The 19,953-nt window shown below is 44.2% G+C and overlaps 1 protein-coding gene across 4 annotated transcripts in view; it reads left to right on the forward strand.

The window, feature by feature from the left end:
• Nucleotides 1-19,953, forward strand: part of NCK2 (NCK adaptor protein 2) — a 150,570-nt gene that overhangs the window by 103,740 nt on the left and 26,877 nt on the right. For 3 of the 4 annotated variants that reach the window (XM_024242606.3, XM_024242607.3, XM_063713534.1), the window contains one exon: nt 6,474-6,715. In XM_024242606.3, the coding sequence (XP_024098374.1) occupies nt 6,490-6,715 (226 nt within the window). In that variant the 5' untranslated portion in view covers nt 6,474-6,489. The remainder of the gene's footprint in view (nt 1-6,473; nt 6,716-19,953) is intronic. The other variant, XM_054547843.2, reaches the window with a different exon arrangement.

The following is a 19,953-nucleotide window of genomic DNA, read 5'->3' on the forward strand; positions in this document are numbered from 1 at the left end:
GAGGAACTGAGTTCGTGGACGTGTGCTTTAGATTCAGTAAACTTCTTTCAACTAGGCCTGCCTTCCTCTACCCCTCTTCAGTAAAATATTGAAACAAGCCCCTTCCCAAATGATATCTACTAAAAGCCTATATTTGAATGAGTTTCCATAAATTGATCAGTTGCATTTTAAGGCATGAGATATTACAAAGAAAAAAGTCTTAAGGAGCCACAGTGAAGTAGATTGTGTTATTTGAATAATTCAGACTGCATGCTGAAAATCAAGGTAGGGATGACAGTATTTTTCATATAGACTCATTTTTTTTCTACTAACTGAACTCTAAACCAATTATTTGCACATAGACAAATATATTTTGGTATGTACACATGTGCACATATGTATTTTTGAAATTTCAAGTTAATATCCTGGAAGTAACATGTTAGACTTGTTTTTGTCTCTCTGGGCATATATTTTGAATTAAGTTTAAGAAATCAAGACCAGGTGTAGTGGCTCACACCTGTAATCCAGCGCTTTGGGAGGCCAAGACAGGAGGATCCCTTGAGGCCAGAAGCTTGAGACCAGCCTAGGCAACATAGATATTTTTTGTAGATAACCCCATATCTACAAAAAGTAAAAAACTACCAGGGTGCGGTGGTGCACACCTGTAGTCCCAGCTACTCAGGAGGCTGAGGCAGATGGATTGCTTGAGCCCAGGGGTTGAAGGCTACAGTGAGCTGTGATTGCGCCACTGCACTCCAGCCTGGGTGACACAGCGAGATGCCATCAGAAAGAAGGAAAGAAGGAGGGAGGGAAGACTCTGGTCTTCTCTGTAGCGGGATAAATTGGTTAGTCAGTGGAAAGGTGAATGAGGCAGGTGGATATTAACCTGGAGTCATCAGTCTGCCTTCTCCTTCAGCTTCCCATTAAACCAGGTGGCTGAAGCCTAAACAGCCATTGTCAACACACAGTGGGGCCTCCTAGACAATAAGTAAGTGACCAGGTCGTCTCTGGTGCTAAATGCTCTAATCCTCTTCAGGAAGTCAGACAAGAGGGCTAGGAGAGTGACACTTTGATGGGTATCTCTGAAGCAGTACTGCTTGTTCACTGGCTTGAATCACAGGAGAGCAGACACTGGGCCTGTCTTGCTCTGCAAGGAACCTGGTGCCTAGAAAACTTAGTAAATCCTAGTTAAATGAAGCAGAGATGGGTAGAACACGGCCCCACCTGACATGTATGACATAAATATTCAGAGGGTATTCATTATGACTGTAGTTGCCATTCTTAAGTCTCTCTTAATGCTGGCACATCCAGCCTCAGGACTTTGTTTACAAGCTCCTCAATGAAGTATTTATTATCCTGGGCTATTGAAGAGGCAGCTGGGCTAAGGTGGTAGTAAGGCCCACATCTATATAATGCTAAACCTTGCCCTCTAAAGCACTTTGTATTCATGTTTCTCCTGATCATCAGAAATATCTTCTGAGGCAACTGGTGGTGTCCCATTTTACAGAAGAAACTGAAATCCAAGGGGAACATACAAATGGTTCAGCTAAGCTTGAATCTCAGACCCTTAACTCCTTTCTTCTGTAATATTTGGTTCACCTTGATCCCCGTGACCTCTTTGGAAATATCTATGACCATTTTTTAATGTTGTAGGGACACTGGCTACTATCAGGAGTGTGTAACCCAGCAAGATACGGTTAATAGGATTGTCTTTAGAAAGAAAATAGGGTCTTAGAGTAGGATTGCTCGTATTTTAGGGGTTAGTGAAAACTGTTGAGCCGAGAAAGTTTTTATACCTATCCTATTTGTTTTTAAACCCATTCCCATCCAAGACTTGAAAAAGCAGCTTAGCTCATGAGGTTCTGAGAGCTGTTTTTCCAGCATAACTTGGGGGTCTTGCTAAGCTGTGTTTTAGAGTGGTCACATGACATACAAGATGTAATCTGGCTATATGATATCAAATTTGTAGCCCTTCTCTCTTTGGGCTAGACCTGAGTAATAAACTTAACTAGCTGTAGTAATGAAGCCAAAAATTAGGTTTCCTTGAACTGCTAAGCTAGAGAGAAAAACATGCATTGTTCTTTGGATCAGACTTCTATGATGGTCTTGCCTAGACTAAATCAGAGTACCATCTCTGACTTAAAATTTCAGTAGTCAATTAGCTGGAATGCATTTTTTTTCAGACTTTCTTCTGTTGAGGCTTTTACATGTTGGAAATTTGTCAGTTTGTATGTCTAATTTTATTGTAGAATAATGGTTCATCTGCAGTCTCTTTCTGTTCGAATCCATCCTGCACCATAGCAAATTACTCTTAACTGAAAATACCACATGGTCCTGTTGGGTTTTAAGAAACAGCGTCCAAGGGATGCAACCTCAACTCTCGGCCAACAAGACCCTCCAGATGGGCTTCCAGCCAGCCTTTCCAACCTGTGTTGGCAAAGAGAGAAAAGACCGAAGCCTGTGAGGATACATGGTGATGGGGCACTCTTTCTTCCCACTTGTTTTGGGGTCTCTGAGGGCAGCAGCCCAGCCCGGCTCTGTAAATGAGAGAGCCATTGTTGTATCAGTGCATGGCCATAACTCAGCTTCAGAACAAGAAACTGTAGGGGTGCCTCCTTAATTGAGGAGACCGGGCTGCTAAGTCGGTGTCCGGCACAGAGCTGAGCTTTCCTTTTTTTTTTTTTTTTTTTTGAGACGGAATCTCGCTCTGTCGCCTAGGCTGGAGTGCAGTGGCGCCATCTCGGCTCACTGCAACCTCCGCCTCCCAGGTTCAAGCGATTCTCCTGCCTCAGCCTCCGGAGTAGCTGGGACTACAGGAGCGTGCCACCACCACCACCCCCGGCTACTTTTTTTGTATTAGAGACAGGTTTCACCGTGTTAGCCAGGATGGTTTCCATCTCCTGACCTCGTGAAGCGCCTGCCTGAGGCTCCCAAAGTGCTGGGATTACAGGCGTGAGCCACCGCACCCGGCCAGAGCTGAGCTTTCTAAGGGTCTTGGGAAGTGTGGCTTCCAGTGCTCCAGCAGTTTCAGAAGCGGAAGTGTTCAGGGGTTGGTTAACCTTTAGCTACTGAGGCGTGATTACTCCAATGGAGCTGTCATTGATTGGCCGTCCCTCTGAAGCAGTCTCACTGCAGTGAGGCAGTTGTTGATTGGCTGGCCGTCTGGTGTGACTTAGTTGTTGATTGGTGGATTTCACTAGAGTGAAGTGGTCGTTTATTGGCTGGTCCTCTGATATGAGGTGGTTGTTAATTGGCTGGCCCTCTGATATGAGGTGGTTGTTAATTGGTGGGCGTCAGTACAGTAAGTGAGCCGGACGTCGATTGAGTGGTCTTCAGAAGCAGGTTCGGTTTTGTTTTGGTTTGGTTTGGTTTCGTTTGGTTTGGTTTAAATTGATGGGGGCTGTCATTGAGCCATTAAAATAGGGTTAAACCCATTGCTATGGCTAACCAATAGGCAGTCATTTCCTAGTTGTATGGGAACTTTTAATTTTCAAGTGTGCTAGAATCTTAGAATTCTGAGTTGGAATAAGCCTATCAAAATGCAGACCACGCGTCGGACGGTTGGGCGGATCGGGGAGGGGGCGGTCCACAGGCCTGGGCTCAAATCCTGACTGTCATTAAACAAGGCACTCAATCTCTGTGACACAGTCTCCTAAAGGATGACACCTCCCTGAAAGGTGGGTGTTTTCCCAAGATGAAACGCCTTGGCATGTGGCAGGTGCGCATCACTGCTTAACATTTATTTCCCACTGCATTTCGCAGAGCTCAGGGTTGTGGCCCAGGGGAAGTTCTGTGGGGTGTTGTTTTGTGGCTCGGTTCTCTCACTTGGCCTTTCCCATCTAAGGCTCGGAAGAATTATATGGCAAGATGTAAAACTCCTTGGATGCTCAGGCCTCTTTCATAAAGATACTGATATATAATTGGCTTGCAGTAGGGCTCAGGCAGTGGAATTTTTAAAGCTTCTGTATGATGTTCGGCGTGCATGAAGATAGATCTTGCCCAGCCGGCTCGTTACTTAACTGCCCTTCATGCAGTAGGAAATATTAATAAACAGCTTTGATTGGCGAGATCTTGACTGGTCTTAAGCGATGGGCTGCTCTTGTTAAAACCTTGTGGAAATTGTGTAATTAAGAAAGAAATGTGATATTCAGATGGAATATTCTCTGAATATTGCATTCCTGTTACTGCTGTTGCTCTTCTTCTTGTTACTTAAAAAAAGAAAATCTGCCTTTATGACTTTCAAAAGTCTAATCTGACATAAAGCTCAGGTTAGTGAGTTCTACATGGTATGCACTTGAGATTTTCTGAAAGTGGATAACAAAATTGTCTCCAGTTCTGATAGGAGCTTTATGTAAACTTTATCCTCTTGAATATTGTATATATTATGCAGAGGCTTTCCTCCTTCCCAAAAGGTTTGTTATCTTTAAATTTGGAAGTTAATTCATGAAAGAAACATGCATTATTTATAAAAAAATTTTTTTAGCATCTAGTAGAAAATATGTTATTTAAAAATGGTATTTATGCTTTCATGGAGTCAATGTGCATAGGTCCCCTGTAATCCTAAAGTCATCCCTATACAATAATGAGAACTTCTCTCTGTCAGGGAGGAAGGGGATTTTAGTCCTGAGTCTTTTCATCATTCATTTCTCCCTAGTTTGGAGAAATGTCTAGTTAGTTTAAGGACTGAATATTGAATTTTTCTGCTTAAAGAATATTGGTTCATCTTCTACCTAAGAAGTACAGAGTTGCTGAAATAGTTGATCATTTTGTTTATTCAGCCACACTTTTGCTATTTATTACTTCCAAAATTGACTTTACTGGATATATAATACACACATCTATTTATTGTTGTTTTGATAAACTTTTCATTTTGGAAAAATGTTATGTTCACTTTTGATGTTGCGCATTTTATAGATTTTAACAAATGTATAATGACAGGTGTCCACCGTTATGGTATTGAACAGAGTAGTTTCACAGCCTTAAAAATCCTGTGCTTCACCCTTGCATCCCTCCCTTCCCTCTTGCCCCAGGCAAGCACTCATTTTCTTACTGTCTCCATAGATTTGTCTTTTCCAGAATGTCATACCGTTTTAAAGAAAAAAGTTATTCATGACATTTGTTGAAAAACAGTAAGGCAGACTTTATTCAGAGGGACTACTACAGTAGGGTTTTGCAGTCAAGAAAGAGATTGGGTTTGACTCCTAATAGTAAGACAACAAGGAAGAGTGGGCATTTATAGGCGAGGAGCAAAATAAGGGAGTTGGTGGATGGAAAATTACTAAGAGGAAACATCAGGGGTGGAGAGTGGGGATTCTGGCTAAACTGACCGAACAGGATTCTTCTGAAGGCAGGACGGGGTGATCAGCTGTCACCTGGGGGATGGTAGAGGATGAGGAACCTGATCAAATGTTGAGGGTGGAGAATTCCAGCTAGAGCACCTTAGCAGGAGAGTCTTGCAAAAATTGGGCAATGCAAAGATGGACATGGAAGTGCAAAAGTTGAGGCCTTAATGGGAAGAAGATTCAAAGGAATTTGGCTGAAGTTTGGTTAAGGATAAACTGTCAGAATCACACAGTGTGTAGCCTTTTCAGATTGGCTTCTTTCACCTAGCAATATGCATTTAAGGTTCCTCTGTGTCTTTTCATGGCTTGATAGCTCATTTCTTTTTGGTACTGAATAATATTTCATTGTCTGGATATACCACAGTTATGTTTCCATTCACCTACAAAGGACATTTTGCTTGCTTCCAAATTTGAGCAATTATGAATAAAGCTGCTACAGATGTCCCTGCACAGGTTTTTGTGTGAATGAAAGTTTTGGGGAATAATTTTATATTTATAAAATTTCCAATATGGTACAGAACATTCTCGTATACCCTTTACCTGGTTTCTCGTTGTGTTAATGTCTTATGTGAATGCAGTAACATCTTACTGGTGTGTTATCCAAACTAAGAGATTGACAATTATTTATTGTTATTATTAGACTTTATTTTTATTTCACCCGTATTTCCACTAAGTTTCTGTTTCATGATCCAATCCAGGATACCACCTTGCATTAGTACAATGTTAATTTTAATTTATAGGAGTAGTTTGGTTATATTGATTTATTAAATATGTTTATAAGACACAGCATATCCTGAGAAAATGAGTGTAAACCTAACAGTTATCAGGAGGCAGTGTTACTTAATTAAATGGACTCATTTAATTATAATGTTATTTAGAATTTTTTTCAAGTTTGTTTTTGTTAGAGGGTCAGATTTCCCCATGTACAGCAAACAGTAACTTAGAATTTGTTTTATAATGTTGCTGTTTCTAAACTAAATACTAAAGCTTGTTGAAAGAAGGTCATTTTAAAGTTGAGCATTTCAAGACCCAGGAGAAAACCGGTTGCAGAGTTGTAATAAAAGCTGTCAGTGCCTAATTTTTCAAGTTGGTGCAAAGGATGAAGTGTCCGGGTAGTTCTCTAATGAGCATCTCCAAATGTTTTGCTGGCAGAAGGACTCCATGAAAGATGACAGAAGAAGTTATTGTGATAGCCAAGTGGGACTACACTGCCCAGCAGGACCAGGAGCTGGACATCAAGAAGAACGAGCGGCTGTGGTTGCTGGATGACTCCAAGACGTGGTGGCGGGTGAGGAACGCGGCCAACAGGACGGGCTATGTGCCGTCCAACTACGTGGAGCGGAAGAACAGCCTGAAGAAGGGCTCCCTCGTGAAGAACCTGAAGGACACACTAGGTGAGTGTTTTACCCTCTGGAGAGAGGAAGCCTTGTGCATTTCAAGGGACACTGTTCATCTTTCTAGTTAGTTTGCTTTTTCAAAAAAAAAAAAAAAAAAAAAAAAAAGTCTGTTTTAAATGTTAACATCTTCCTAGTTGTCTTTTTTAAAAATCTAAGAATTAAGAGATGAAGATGGAGAAAGAGGATATTTTTCATTTCCTGGAGATTCTGGAGTTTGGAGTCCTGTGTGTGGAGACACTTCTGTGTGCTTGGGACCCCTGCACAGGTATCTCCTTGTATCAAAACGTTAGAGGAGCCTGACTTGGAATTCTCACCTCTAAGTCTACCCAGCTCTGCCAGTGTCGTGACATGAAGTTCTTTCTCTCTTATAAAGTCCTGTCCATTTGGCCTACATGCCTAGAGCAGGGGACAGCCAAAGCACTTTTTCCCTCTCTGAAATGGATGCTACATCACACCACAGTCCTGGGTGCTGTTAGCTAAGAGGGCAGTTCTGTGACATCAGAGGCTGCTCCAGGGTGGGGGCCTAGTTCAGCCATACTGTTGTCCCCATGTGCCTCTTTTTTTTTTTTTTTTTTTTTTTTTTTTTGAGACGGAGTCTCGCACTCTCGCCCAGGCTGGAGTGCAGTGGCACAATCTCACCTCACTGCAAGCTCCACCTCCCGGGTTCACACCATCCTCCTGCCTCAGCCTCCCGAGTAGCTGGGATTACAGGCAGCCGCCACCACGTCCGTCTGATTTTTTGTATTTTTAGCCGAGATGGGGTTTCACCGTGTTAGCCAGGATGGTCTCCATCTCCTGACCTTGTGATCCGCCTGCCTCGGCCTCCCAAAGTGCTGGGATTACAGGCATGAGCCACCGTGCCCGGCTCCCCATGTGCCTCTTGTTTTCCCAGGTGTTGTCAGGATATGGGCAGTGCCTTCCTGGAGTTACACAAAGTTAACAGTATCCAGTCTTGCCTTTACATGCACACAGGACTGACTTACAGTATTTACTGCCTCAGATTACCTGAGAAAATAATTGGGAGGACTTTTTTGAAGAATGACTCATCTTAGCTGACATTTAAAACATTGTTGTTACCTTCTTATGAGTATAATGTTGTCTGTATCCAAGACTGCAGGTTATCACTTAAGGGTTTGCTAGTGAAATGAGTTAATATTATCACCTGTGTCACATTTACTTGGGGTTTTAAAAAAATTTCTAACAAGAGGATTTGTTTTCTTTTGGGGAATGGAGAATGAGGAATACATAGGAAAACTGAAAGTAAAATTATACACCAAATGTGGTGGGTGTTGCAAAATGTTCATCTTTTCTTTTCTGTCATCTTGAAAAGTCTAAACTCCCTCTGCAAAATCATTGAAAGCCTTCATGTATTAAATAGTATTTTTGTGTATGGATTAGGTTCTTACCATGATTTAGAGAGACTAGTGAGACATAGAACTTTGTATGAATCATACCAGCTCACCGGCCATCATAGATTCTCAGCCTGATGGAGAAATTTCATTTTTGATTAGCAATATGCTCCTTCACTGAGCTGCCTCCCTTTCATTTTTTCTTCCCCCACATAAGCATGCCACTTGAAAGAAACACTGTTTTATGCTTATAACTCTTAATTAACTGTGGTTACCAAAAAAAAGAGGGTAGCATGAATAGAGAAAAACTTTAAGGTTGTCCTGAGCTTTATTTTTCCAATTTCTACCTTTCACCAAAGTACCTTCTTTTTAGTGATGCTAAACATTGTTGACTTGTTGTGTCTTTTTCTTTTTTTTTTTTTTTTTTTTTTGTATTTACAAGATTCTAGTAAAGCATGAAGTGCTCAGAGACTTGTAGGAAGTAGAACAAGGCCAGGCGAGTTCTCTGGGTGACCTGGAAATTCCCTTGAAAACCCTGTCAGTTTTCTTCCTCAGTTTTCTAGAAGGAGAAAAGACAAAGCCACAAATTAAAACTATGAACCACATCTTCCCCCCAGCGTGCTTAGTTTTTTCGTGAGCTGTGATCGGTTCAGCCAATGCGTGTACTCCCAGGCTCTCAGACTGAGCCAGCCGCCCATCCTGGAGCCGGCACTGGGCCCGCGCCCGTCCCCAGCAGATGGCCATCCAGCCCTGCTGGAGCGCAGCGTCAGCTCGAGTAGGCCAATCCCATTTTTGGAGAAAACAGATTGTTAGAAAGCTCCTCCTTAAATAGAATCAGATTTTTACATTTCTTTAACTTCCTTCCTTCCTTTGGCTCTTATTCTGCCCTCTAGGCCTGTGCTGAGTAGGTCGGATCCTCTTCTGTAGAGTGTCAGCTCTCCCATAGGCTTGGTCTCAGTTCAGGCAAGCAGTTCTTGGGAAACATTCCTGTGAAGCATTAGGTATTGTAAAAATACAGATAAAATGATGTTCTGAACCCCTGTATTGAGTATAGCAGTTGATCTTTGTAGCCAAAAGGTCCTTGGGGATCAGTATCCCCGTCATGAGGGAGAAATATCCCCATGGTTAGTATATATTTTTTGTTTTGATCTCTTTATCATGCTCACCTGGAGGTTTTTGTTGGACAAAGGGATCTTGTTATCTCAGCATGAGTTTTCCTTTGCCCTATTGAGCTGCATCCAGTAGAAGAGGAGGCACCCCCTGGTGAGGTCTCACCATCATGCAGTAACTTCTGTGCACTTCTGTGCAAAGCTTATAGATGTGGCGTTGCCAAGAAGGAAAGTGAGAATGCTTTCCATAGCCCGTCCTGCCTCTCATTAGTTGCATTTTTGTTTGTATGTGTTTTGTTTTTTGTTCTTTGTTTTTTGGTTTTTTTTTTGTTTTTTGGTTTTTGGTTTTTGCTAAAAAGATAGGAACCAAAGTGTTCACGGCTTCCTATTATTGTTGGTGATGATAATTAAATAGGTATACCATCAGAATGACAGTATGACTTTAGGCCAATTGTGCGGCCCGCAGAAATTATCCCTGCTATGTATTAGGCGTGGAAACAGCATCAAAAGTACACCACATGTATACTGACCACGGTTTTTTTTTGTTTCTGTTTTTTGAGACAGGGCCTCACTCTGTTGCCTAGGCTGGAGTGCACAATCACTGCTTACTGTAGTATTGACCTCAGGTGATCCTCCCACCTTAGCCTTCCGAGTATCTGGGACTACAGGCATGTACCACCACACCCAGCTATTTTGTATTTTTTATAGAGACAGGATTTTGCCGTGTTGCCCAGGCTGATCTTTAACTCCTGGGATTAATCTAGTAACTACTCATGGCACCACCCACATTTGCCATTTTTCCTGCTTTGGGAGTCCACCTAATTCATAAATCCATGGTAAGATTCCTCCCTGCTTTGGAATAAAATGGTACTGGCCTCCCCAGCAAAACCACAGTGTTGTGTGTTGCATCTCCAACTGTAGATTACCCTAACTCTGTGTAGTTCTCTCCTGCTTTCTTGTACTCATTTGCTGTCCTGAAGTTGTTAATAAACTTAATTTTGTCACATACAGTACTTTGTTAAGAGTAGCTTGAGGAAAGACGTGAGAACCTTTGACAAAAAGCTCTCTCATGAAAGTATTTACCTTCTTTCTTTCTCTGCAATAATTTAAAATTGAATAAAGCAACCTGAGCTCTTATTTTCACATGGGCAAAACATTTGCATACTGGATCTCTTCTCATATTCAGCTTATGATCATGAATAGTCAGAACTTTGCCACAGATAACAGGGAATGATGATCAAGAACTGTTTCTGCTGGCAGAATCCAGTTGATGTTTTTGAAGGGCTCAGACTACACAGCTCTGAGCTCAGCGGAGAGCGGTCCTGGGCTGAGGTCTGGCCTTAATACTGCAACTCCACTTAGAAAATTGTGCAGGCGAGGTGTTGTAAAGGCACTATGCTACATCTTTTGAGATGGGGAAGCTGCTCCCAGGGAGGTATTTTTCAAAGATTTTCCCTCAAGCTACTGAAGAGCAGTTTTTTGTTACTGCTTTATGACACCAGCTGGAGCCTTGCAAAGCCCCAAAGGTTAATTCTCTTTTCCATGGTTAACATAGGCTTAAGGGCTAACTCACATTACCCAAAAAGTTACGGTTCCATTTACAACCTGATCCTATCCTCAGGAGGGTATGTTCACAAGCCCACCTGCCCGTGGCTCACCCTGCCACCCTACCTACCTGGGACTTTTGCATCCAGCGTCACCTGCCCCAGGGCTCACTCCTCAGTATTCCTCCCAACAGGACCACACCTAGGCCTAGGGCAGTTAGAAACTTGCATGATCAGCCCAGAACTCCTACCTCTGTGATCCAACCCAGACCTGGGAGCACAGAGGCTACTGAGAGGGCTCCCTAATGCTAACTGTGAAATAGCCTTTGCACTGGTTTGAGCTGATGCTTTTGGATGGGTACAGGGTGGCTGGCACCGGCGGGTGAAATTGACAGGGTTCTGAGAGGCATATCCATGCTAGGATCAACTTTGGAATTGAACCGATCAAAGTCACAAGGAGTACAGCTGTAGGATTGTTACGTAAGATCCAAAAGCAGTGAAAAGCAACACTTGGTATTAGAATTAAGATTACAGTACTCTGGAGGGAGGAAGGCAGAGCCTCAGTGAAGGTACAGGGGCTTCTGTCTTGGTGATCTGCCCTGGGGTCTGTGGGGCAGGCTTATGGGCACACCTGCCTTGTAGGAGTTTGCAAAGCTGACTGCTTATTTATGTTGGTATTATACTTTCATTTTTAAGAAATTTGTTTTAGAAAAATGTCAGTTCAAAACAACGATCAGGGCCGGGCACGATGGTTTATGCCTGTAATCCCAGTGCTTTGGGAGGCTGAGGTAGAAGGCTCAGTTGAGGCCACGAATTCGAGACCAGCCTGGGGAACATAGCAAGACTTCATCCCTACAAAAAATTTTTTTAAAAAATAGAGCATGGTGTCATGTGCCTGTGGTCCCAGCTACTCAAGAGGCTCAGCTGGGAGGACTGCTTGAGTCCAGAATTTGGAGGCTGCAGTGAGCAGTGATTGCAACACTGCACTCCAGCCTGGGCCACAGAGTGAGACCCTGTCTCAAAAAATGAACCATAAAAAACCAAAAACACCATCAGAACAAAAAGTCAGAACTTTTAGAGTTCCTGCATCCACAAGGGGACCCTACCCACCAAGTGTCAGCCTCCGTCCCAGAGGTCAGGATGGACAGAGCGCCTGCTCTGGTGGAGTGTGTATGTTCCACACAGGCTCAGGGACCTGCTAAGCCGTAGGCGTCTCAGAATGAGGAGGGGTGTCGCATTGCAGGAGTGTTCACAGCGGGGCATGGAAGATGAGCGAGCATGTAGTCAGAACCTCATGGGGAGGCCTTCCTGGGCTGTGCACAGGACTCCAGCATCTCCACTGGGTGATCACAAACAGTTGAAGATTTGAGCAGGGGCATCCCATGTTCCTCTGCAGAGCTGGGGAGGAATTGGGGATAAAGAAACGTGGAAAGCTCAGAGAGGAGAACACGCTGGTCCATAGAGAGCCGTGGATGCCTGTGGCGCTGTAATGGAGAGGGAGGAGTGTAGATCCATGCCCCGCTGGCCTGTGCATTTACCAGGATTGCCTCTCATGCCTGGATTAACCATTCCTTGTGACTGCAACTTGTGGGGTATACCAGATGGGGAATTTTCTCTCTACTTCTGCCAAGTTTCCACTCAGTGAAGCCGTGGATGGAGCCCCAAGGGCACTATTGCTACACTGGAGGAACTCAAGGGTTGTGGATCCCGAAAGAAGGGACTTGGGGCAGGTGGCTTAGGAGAGTCACACCTGGTGTGGAAACCCTCCAGGCAGCCGTGAAGGTAACAATGTTTACGGAAAACTATCAACCATTTTCTAAATTGAGTTCTTGTGAAAGTAAAGTATAGATATGCCTTTGCTAGGGAGAAGAGAGCAATTTGAATTACATTCTTCAGTTACTTTTTACACCTTTATGGAGTCTGATTTTAGATTTTAAGTGGACTAACAAATTCCTCATTATGTAAAAAATAAATATCTGCCTGGTTTTAACAGTAGATGCCCTTACAACATTTTTAAAGCATTAAGATCATGCACGATCTTTAAAGACAGTGTATACAGACGTCACATGTCTTGTGAAAGGAAGTCTGGCTCGTGCACCAGGTTCTGACCACCTCTCTATGGGGAAGGAAGCCCACATTAGGTGCTGTGTGCTGGATCCAGGAGCCAAGTTGCTTTCCTTCTGGTATAGCTACCTGCTGAAAGTGATAGTGGCTGTTGGTGCCATTGAGGTTTTTCTCTCTCTTTTTTTTTTTTTTTTTTTTTTTTTGAGATGGAGTCTTACTCTGTCACCTAGGCTGGAGTGCAGTGGCACAATCTTGGCTCACTGCAACCTCCACCTCCCAGGTTCAAGCGATTCTCCTGCTTCAGCCTCCCTAGTAGCTGGGACTACAGGTGTGTATCACCACACCCGGCTAATTTTTGTATTTTTAGTACAGATGGGGTTTTACCACGTTGGCCAGGCTGGTCTCGAACTCCTGACCTCAAATAATCCACCTCCCTCAGCCTCCCAAAGTCCTGGGATTATAGGCATGAGCCACCGCACCCGTCCAGTTTCTCTCATTTTAAAGCACACCAAGTCTTAACCACAAGAATCATGCTCAGCAATTTATCTTAAGATCAGACTGGCCTGGAATTCTTTCCTCCCTCCCCCCTCCCTCCTACCCGCTCCCCGCTTCCCTTTCTTCCACCTGCATAATGGCTACAAGAAGTAGCAGTCAGGGATGAGGGTATCGGGCTATAAACTGGAATCAGAGAAGGTAGCTCTGCCCCGGGTAACTAAAGGCCCTTTAGTTAGGGTTAGCCTGCATAAATACATGTAATGAGAGCAGCAACAGCTTGCAATTTATACAGCACTTTGCAATTTACCAGGCGGCTTACACTTACAGGCATTTTTTTACATCAGTAGTAAGGACTCTAGAATTATGTCTAGGAAGAATTAGAGGGCTTCAGACTAGTGGGAAGGAGGTCGGTCTTGAGCCTGTGCTTCATGCTAAGCATGCTGATTTTACTTAGATCGAAAGACCCAGGTTAGCAGAGTAGTCAAGCAAGATACTTTTAGTTACATGGTACATAAATTTATGAAAAATGTCCAGTTCATGTGAAAATATATAATATATAATAGCACCCCAGGCCAGCCTCAGTAGTGTTACTAATCACAGATGAAAAAATTAAGCCTGAGAACACAGCAGTCACAGGTACGAGACCCAGAAGGGACTAGGGGACTTCAGATCTAATCTGAATATTTTTCCTATACCAAATTGACTATCTGGATTTAGTGGTAGGCCGCTTTGTACATTTGGGGGAACTCTGTCCCAGAGTCAGAATTATACCAAGGTCTTTGTTATAGAAATGAGAAACCTCGGGACTAACTATCAAGCCTTGAAGGGGTTCAAGGGTTAGATGATAATCATGTATTGATATAAATTAACAGGTTTTGATGAATGCCCTTATTTGTGGAAATACACATAAAGTATTCGGGTAATGGAACATCGTCTTGGCAGCTTAGTCTCAAATGGCTTGGGGAAAATAATGTTTTTTGCGCCGCTTTTGTAATTTTCCCGTGCACTGAAACAAGTAGACATATTAGCAGTGGTTTAGAGACTACCCTAGGCCGTAAAGGTAGCTGGTAGTCTGGAGACTTGGGCTCCCCTGCTGTGCCTGGGCAGTGCCCTAAGTTTGGCATAAGACTTTAAGAGGCCAGAAAGAATCATCAAGTATCTGCTGCAGTTGGACTTAGAAGATGAGAATAATACGAGATGTCAACGTGCCCAGCTGATGCTTCACAGAATGGTTCTAACAGTACATGATTCAGAACTTTCTCTAATTATTCATCAAGTTTCTCTCCATATCCCCAGCATGCAAGTGAAAACCATCTCTGCTTCTTGCTGGGTCACCCCAGGCTGTTCTGAGCTCCTAGGCTCACAGCCTCTGTGATGCTGGGAAATTGGAAATTCTCATTTCGGCATTATAGGATTGTGGGTCTGTCATCATGATTATAAATATTCTCACAGGTCTCAACAAGGGCAGAGCTGTTCATCTCTGAAATGAAATGTGGGTAACAAATGCAGCAGCCTGGTTCTCGTGGAAGCCGAGTCTAAGCTTCAGTTGTCCCTTTCTCTATCCCTTGGAAATCCCGTCTGAGCCACTGCATTCTCTGCTGTGAGTGACCTTTGAGAACAGTAACCAAAGGCTTTGAAATAGGGATGCAGACATGATGCAGCAACCACCACCACAGTGTAATAGGGTGTGTTCCGATCAGAAGGGGGAGCCTGGTCAGATGTTGTTTCATCTGGTCGGGATGTGAAGGAAGGATAAGGCTTAGTCCCTCACTTTCTGAAGCTTGTATTTGTAATATAATTGGAAAAATAATACTGGCACAAGATGGACAGTCCTCATTCAAACAATAGCACTGTCCCTTCCTGTCCCATGGGAAACTAGGGCTGAGTTATGCAGCTCGGGCACCTGTGCTTTCAGAGAGCATGTAGCATTGTGGGCAGGAGGGAGGACTCTGGAGTCGTCGATCACCTGCGTTCAAATCCAGGCTTTGCCACCTACTGCTGTTAATCATTGAGTGACTTTGAACAAGCCGTTGAAGCTTCTGAGCCTCAGTTGCGTCATCTGTATGACAGGATACGTGACTGCTTGTCTCATAAAGTTTTTGAGAACTGAAAGAAGTCATTCATGTGAAGAATACTCTGAGCTGGGCTGAGACTTGGCGAGGGGAGGTGGGGTCTCACTTGAGGGATGGAGAGTGCAAGTCAGGATGTATAGACGGAAACTCATAGGTGTGGGAAGGCCGTCGGCGAGCCAACCAGACTGGGGTGAGCAAGAGGGTTGGGGCAGCCTCTGGGGTGCGGCATGCCACACTGTAAATGACCTGAGTGTGAAAAAAGAACCCTCAGAGGTTTCCACAGGGCTTAAGGGGGAGATGAGTGCTGGGGTGTCCGGCAGGGGTCCTGATCCTTGTCTTCGGGACACAACTGGAAGGGCCTGAGCCTGGCAGTGGGAGGTGGGGGACGAGGCCTGAGAGTGACCCAGGGTGACATCCCAAGCCCTGAGCTCAGCTGTGGGGATGGAGGACAAAAGAGAAGAGGAAGATTTTGAAGGAAAACCCCTAGGATTCTGTTGACTGGATTGGGAACACCTCGGAGAAGTGTTAGAATGACTCAAGAGTTTCCAGCCTGAAGGACCAACAGAGTGACCCAGAGAGTGGGGAAGAAAGACTGAGCCACAGTGCCTAGTGGAGTCTAAGGTTAGGGTGGGACGTCAGTAGGATGCAGAGAAGGCTGCAGGTGTGAATCTCAGGCTTGGGAGATACACAGTTATCCTTATGACATACTTCTTTATGTCAGTGAATTTTCATTTTCAGATGTGTAAAGATAATGTAATCCAGGGCCTACCTCGGAGAGCTGGCACTTCTGAGGCAGCTGATTAGGTACTTCAGCCAGGCATTCAATCTCTTTCATGTTAAGGACTGGACCTGGCCTTCTCTCTTTTGGATTCTTCTTTGTCCCTTTCGCACATGAGTTTGGCCCTCCGAACCCATGGGAAAGATCTGTAACCTCTAGCTCGCATGTGCATGTCACACCCACACACGCACACACACACACACACCCACACACCCACACACCCACACACATACACACGGTTCCCTGCAAATGGATGACTTTAGATGCAGTTAACACCATCCAAATAATACTAGAAAGAATAACACTGGAATAACACCGTCCAAATAACACGAGTACCTTCACACTGAAAAGCGGTCACCAGAGCCCTCCCCAGCAGGAGGCCTCATGGTAGCTGGCGTCAGGGCCGCAGGCTCCCCCAGCCAGCATCAGTGCTCCCTGCCCTCCCTGCTGAGGAGTATGTGGCTCCCACCCTGAAGCCAAACAGAGAAAGCTCATGCAGCAGAAAAGCCTAAACCAAGTCCCCCAAACTAATCTCACATGCGTTTCCCCAGCGAATGGGCCGTGATAATTATTTCTCCTCAAGTGCCTAAAGTGTGCTAGGTACCTGCTAGGTGCCCAAATATGTTTTTGTTTCATCTTCACAGTAAGCCTACTAGGGAAATCATAATAGTCTCATTTTGCATGTGAAAAAACTGATACTCAGAAGTTAAGTGAGGTGCCCAAAAACACACAGTACGTGCTGGGACTGACACTTGAGCCCAGTGTGGCCTGACTCTGCCTCTTGTGATTGCTGTTCAGTCTCAGGAATTGGGGGTGCTGATTGGTGTGGGAGGGAGATGCAGTTCCTGCTAGGCATCAATACTGGCGACTCCCACCCACACAACTGTTGAGGTTATTTGCTGCCCTTGCGCTAGCCCCCAAAATGCTAAGGGAACAACTCCCCAGTTCTCCCTGGCCCCTGGGGATTCACGTCTTTGTAACTTTTCCTGGTTCCTTAATGTTGAGGTGAGCAAGAGCCATTAATCAAAATAACTGAGAAGCTGAGTATCATAGGAGTATACTCCTTTTCCGTAATTGAGTTTAATCTGGGAGCAGTTTTGTCAGTACACATGTGCCACTGCCACATGAGTCATCTTCTTTGTCATCAGTTTCTTTGTATGGCACAGTTTTCTGCAAACAGATATTCCTCAGAATCATAATCTCTGAAATGCCTGAGTTTTATAAAACTATTAATCAGTTGTCTTCACTCTTAAAGACAGTGATATTATTATTATTATTATTATTATTATTAATTTTTGAGACAGAGTTTCATTCTTGTTGCCCAGGCTGAAGTGCAATGGCAATATCTCGGCTTACCGCAACCTCCGCCTACCAGGTTCAAGCAGTTCTCCTGCCTCAGCTTCCCAAGTAGCTGGGATTACAGGCATGCGCTGCCACACCCGGTTGATTTTGTATTTTTAGTAGAGACAAGGTTTCTCCATGTTGGCCAGGCTGGTGTTGAACTCCTGACCTCAGGTGATCCACCCACCTCCCAAAGTGCTGGGATTACAGGCGTGAGCCACCGTGCCCAGCTGGGATATTATTTTAAAAATTGGAAACTATAGAAAAGCATAAAAGAGAAAAGCAAATGCTCTGTGATCTTATCACTCAGAAGTAATCACAGTTAACATTGTGTCTCTTTTCCCAGTGTTAATATAAGTATATAATCAAGATCCTGTTACACAGATGACTTCTTGCTGTTGTCAGTACTAGCTGTTACAGTGCAGTTCATCTGTAACAGCGGTCCTCAACCTTTTTGGCACCAGGAACTGGTTTCGTGGAAGACAATTTTTCCACGGATGGTGGCAGGAGGTGGGGGGGATGGTTTCGGAATGAAACTGTTCCACCTCAGATCATCAGCATTAGACAGATGCTCAAAAGGAGCTCACAACCTAGATCCCTCACAGGCGTAGTTCACAATAGGGTTTGCGCTCATGTGAGAATCTAATGCTGCACCTCCTGACAGGAGGCAGAGCTCTGGTGGTAATGCTCGCCAGCCCACTGCTCACCTCCTGCCATGCAGCCCACTCCTAACAGGCCACAGAGGTACTGGTCTGTGGCCCCGGGGGGTTGGGAACCCCTGGTCTAGAGAACATCAGGCTTTTCCCACAGGCTACTTGGTCCTGACACAGGCTGGAAATGAGATGTACCCAGTAAGTTTTGGTATATATGCTTCCTGGGTGTTGAGTGGTTGAGATGCTCGGTGTGGCTTATATATTCTGTGAGTCACGTAAAAGGAGAAGCTGATTCTTTATGGTGCATTTGTCTTAGAAGTAGTTTGTTTTTCTGAGTTGAATGTTCTTCAGGAATGAGAAAATTCCTGTTAATCATCCTATATACCATTCAGACATGCTTTCTAAACTAAGCCGCTCTCCAAGGAACCACTTTTTCCTTTCAAATCAGTACAAAGCCAAACTGTTCCCCTTAAAATGTTTGTATGTAACATAAGGGGAAGAAAATTAAGCTATCTTAATTCTATTTTAAATGTTCCGCTTCTCCAACAAATTGTTTATCGTCTCTTTATCACGCTAAGACAGGGACTCTGTGGATTTTCAGAGATGCATTTAACACTTCACGTTTACTTTTCATGTCTCTGTTGTATAATTTACCATTGTATGAACATGAATTAAATATAATGTATCAGAATTTAGAATTAAAATTCTGCCTTGCAAGATTGTTCATAATAGGAAGGGCCCACATAACATGGAATCTTCGGCAGTAGTTGTGGTGCCAGACACCCCAAAATAAATGTGGGTTTGTTTTTGTGTATCTTTAGCTTCCAAGTATTTAGAACCAAAAATGTAAAACAAATCACAACAGATTAGTGGGAAGATACTTTGAGAGAAAATAGACACGGATTGTCTAAAAAGATTTCTAATGGGGGACAAGGCAGGAGAGACCCTGGGAAGTGAAGGTGGGGTCCGTACCCTTGGAATACTGAGGAGAATCAGGTGTGGAGTTCACAGTGGGGTGTGTGGAATTCACATTGCTGTGTGCACTTGGCTGGGTGAGAGCCGGTCGTGTCCTGGTGAAAGGCAAAACATTAGGCAGAGCATTTCCCAGGAACTGGCATCTTGGTTGCTTCTTACTAAGATGGTCTCACCCTGCTTCAGCTTCCTAAAGATCACCCTTCCTAACTAATTACTTGAGTTACTCAAGCGGGAGTCTTAAGTTTACGAATAAAGAAACGTGAACCAAATATGCCAGGGAATTAGAGAACAATCTTCCTAGCATGTTTCTGTCTGCATTTACCCATACGGTGTGCTCTCTTTTTTAGGTGCTATCCATATGTCCAAAATGTTCCTTTGCTCTATTCCATTTTAGTGTCTGTTTCCTGGAAGCAGGTATGAGGCTGAGAGAGCGCTCGTTTACTGGCTTGATGTGTGAAGCTGCCTGCCTGCAAGCAGGTGGGCATCTGTAGGGCTCCTGCATGGCCCACGTGCTGCCTTGGTGTAACCGATGGACCTTGGCAAGTATGGGTGGAGTTAGGTGTATTTCTGCACATCAGCCTACATTGACTCATGTCAGTTTTTGCCCAGAAGTCTGTCCCTATGATCAGCTCCTCCAGGCTGATGTGGGTTTTTCTTTATAACTTCCCCTTCCGTTTGGGAATTCACAGATTTTGTGCGCGCACTCAGGTTGTCCTCAGTGACCCCCCACAGCTGTGAGAGCCACCCAGAGGGCAACTGTTCATAAGTTAAAGGCTGGGGTGGCCCATGTTTCTTCCTGGAAGCAGGCCGTGCCGAGGCAGCTGTTTATGGGGAATCTTGCTTGGTTTTGTGTTT

Source organism: Pongo abelii, chromosome 12 (assembly GCF_028885655.2).
Source record: "Pongo abelii isolate AG06213 chromosome 12, NHGRI_mPonAbe1-v2.0_pri, whole genome shotgun sequence".
Taxonomy (NCBI): Eukaryota; Metazoa; Chordata; class Mammalia; order Primates; family Hominidae; genus Pongo; species Pongo abelii.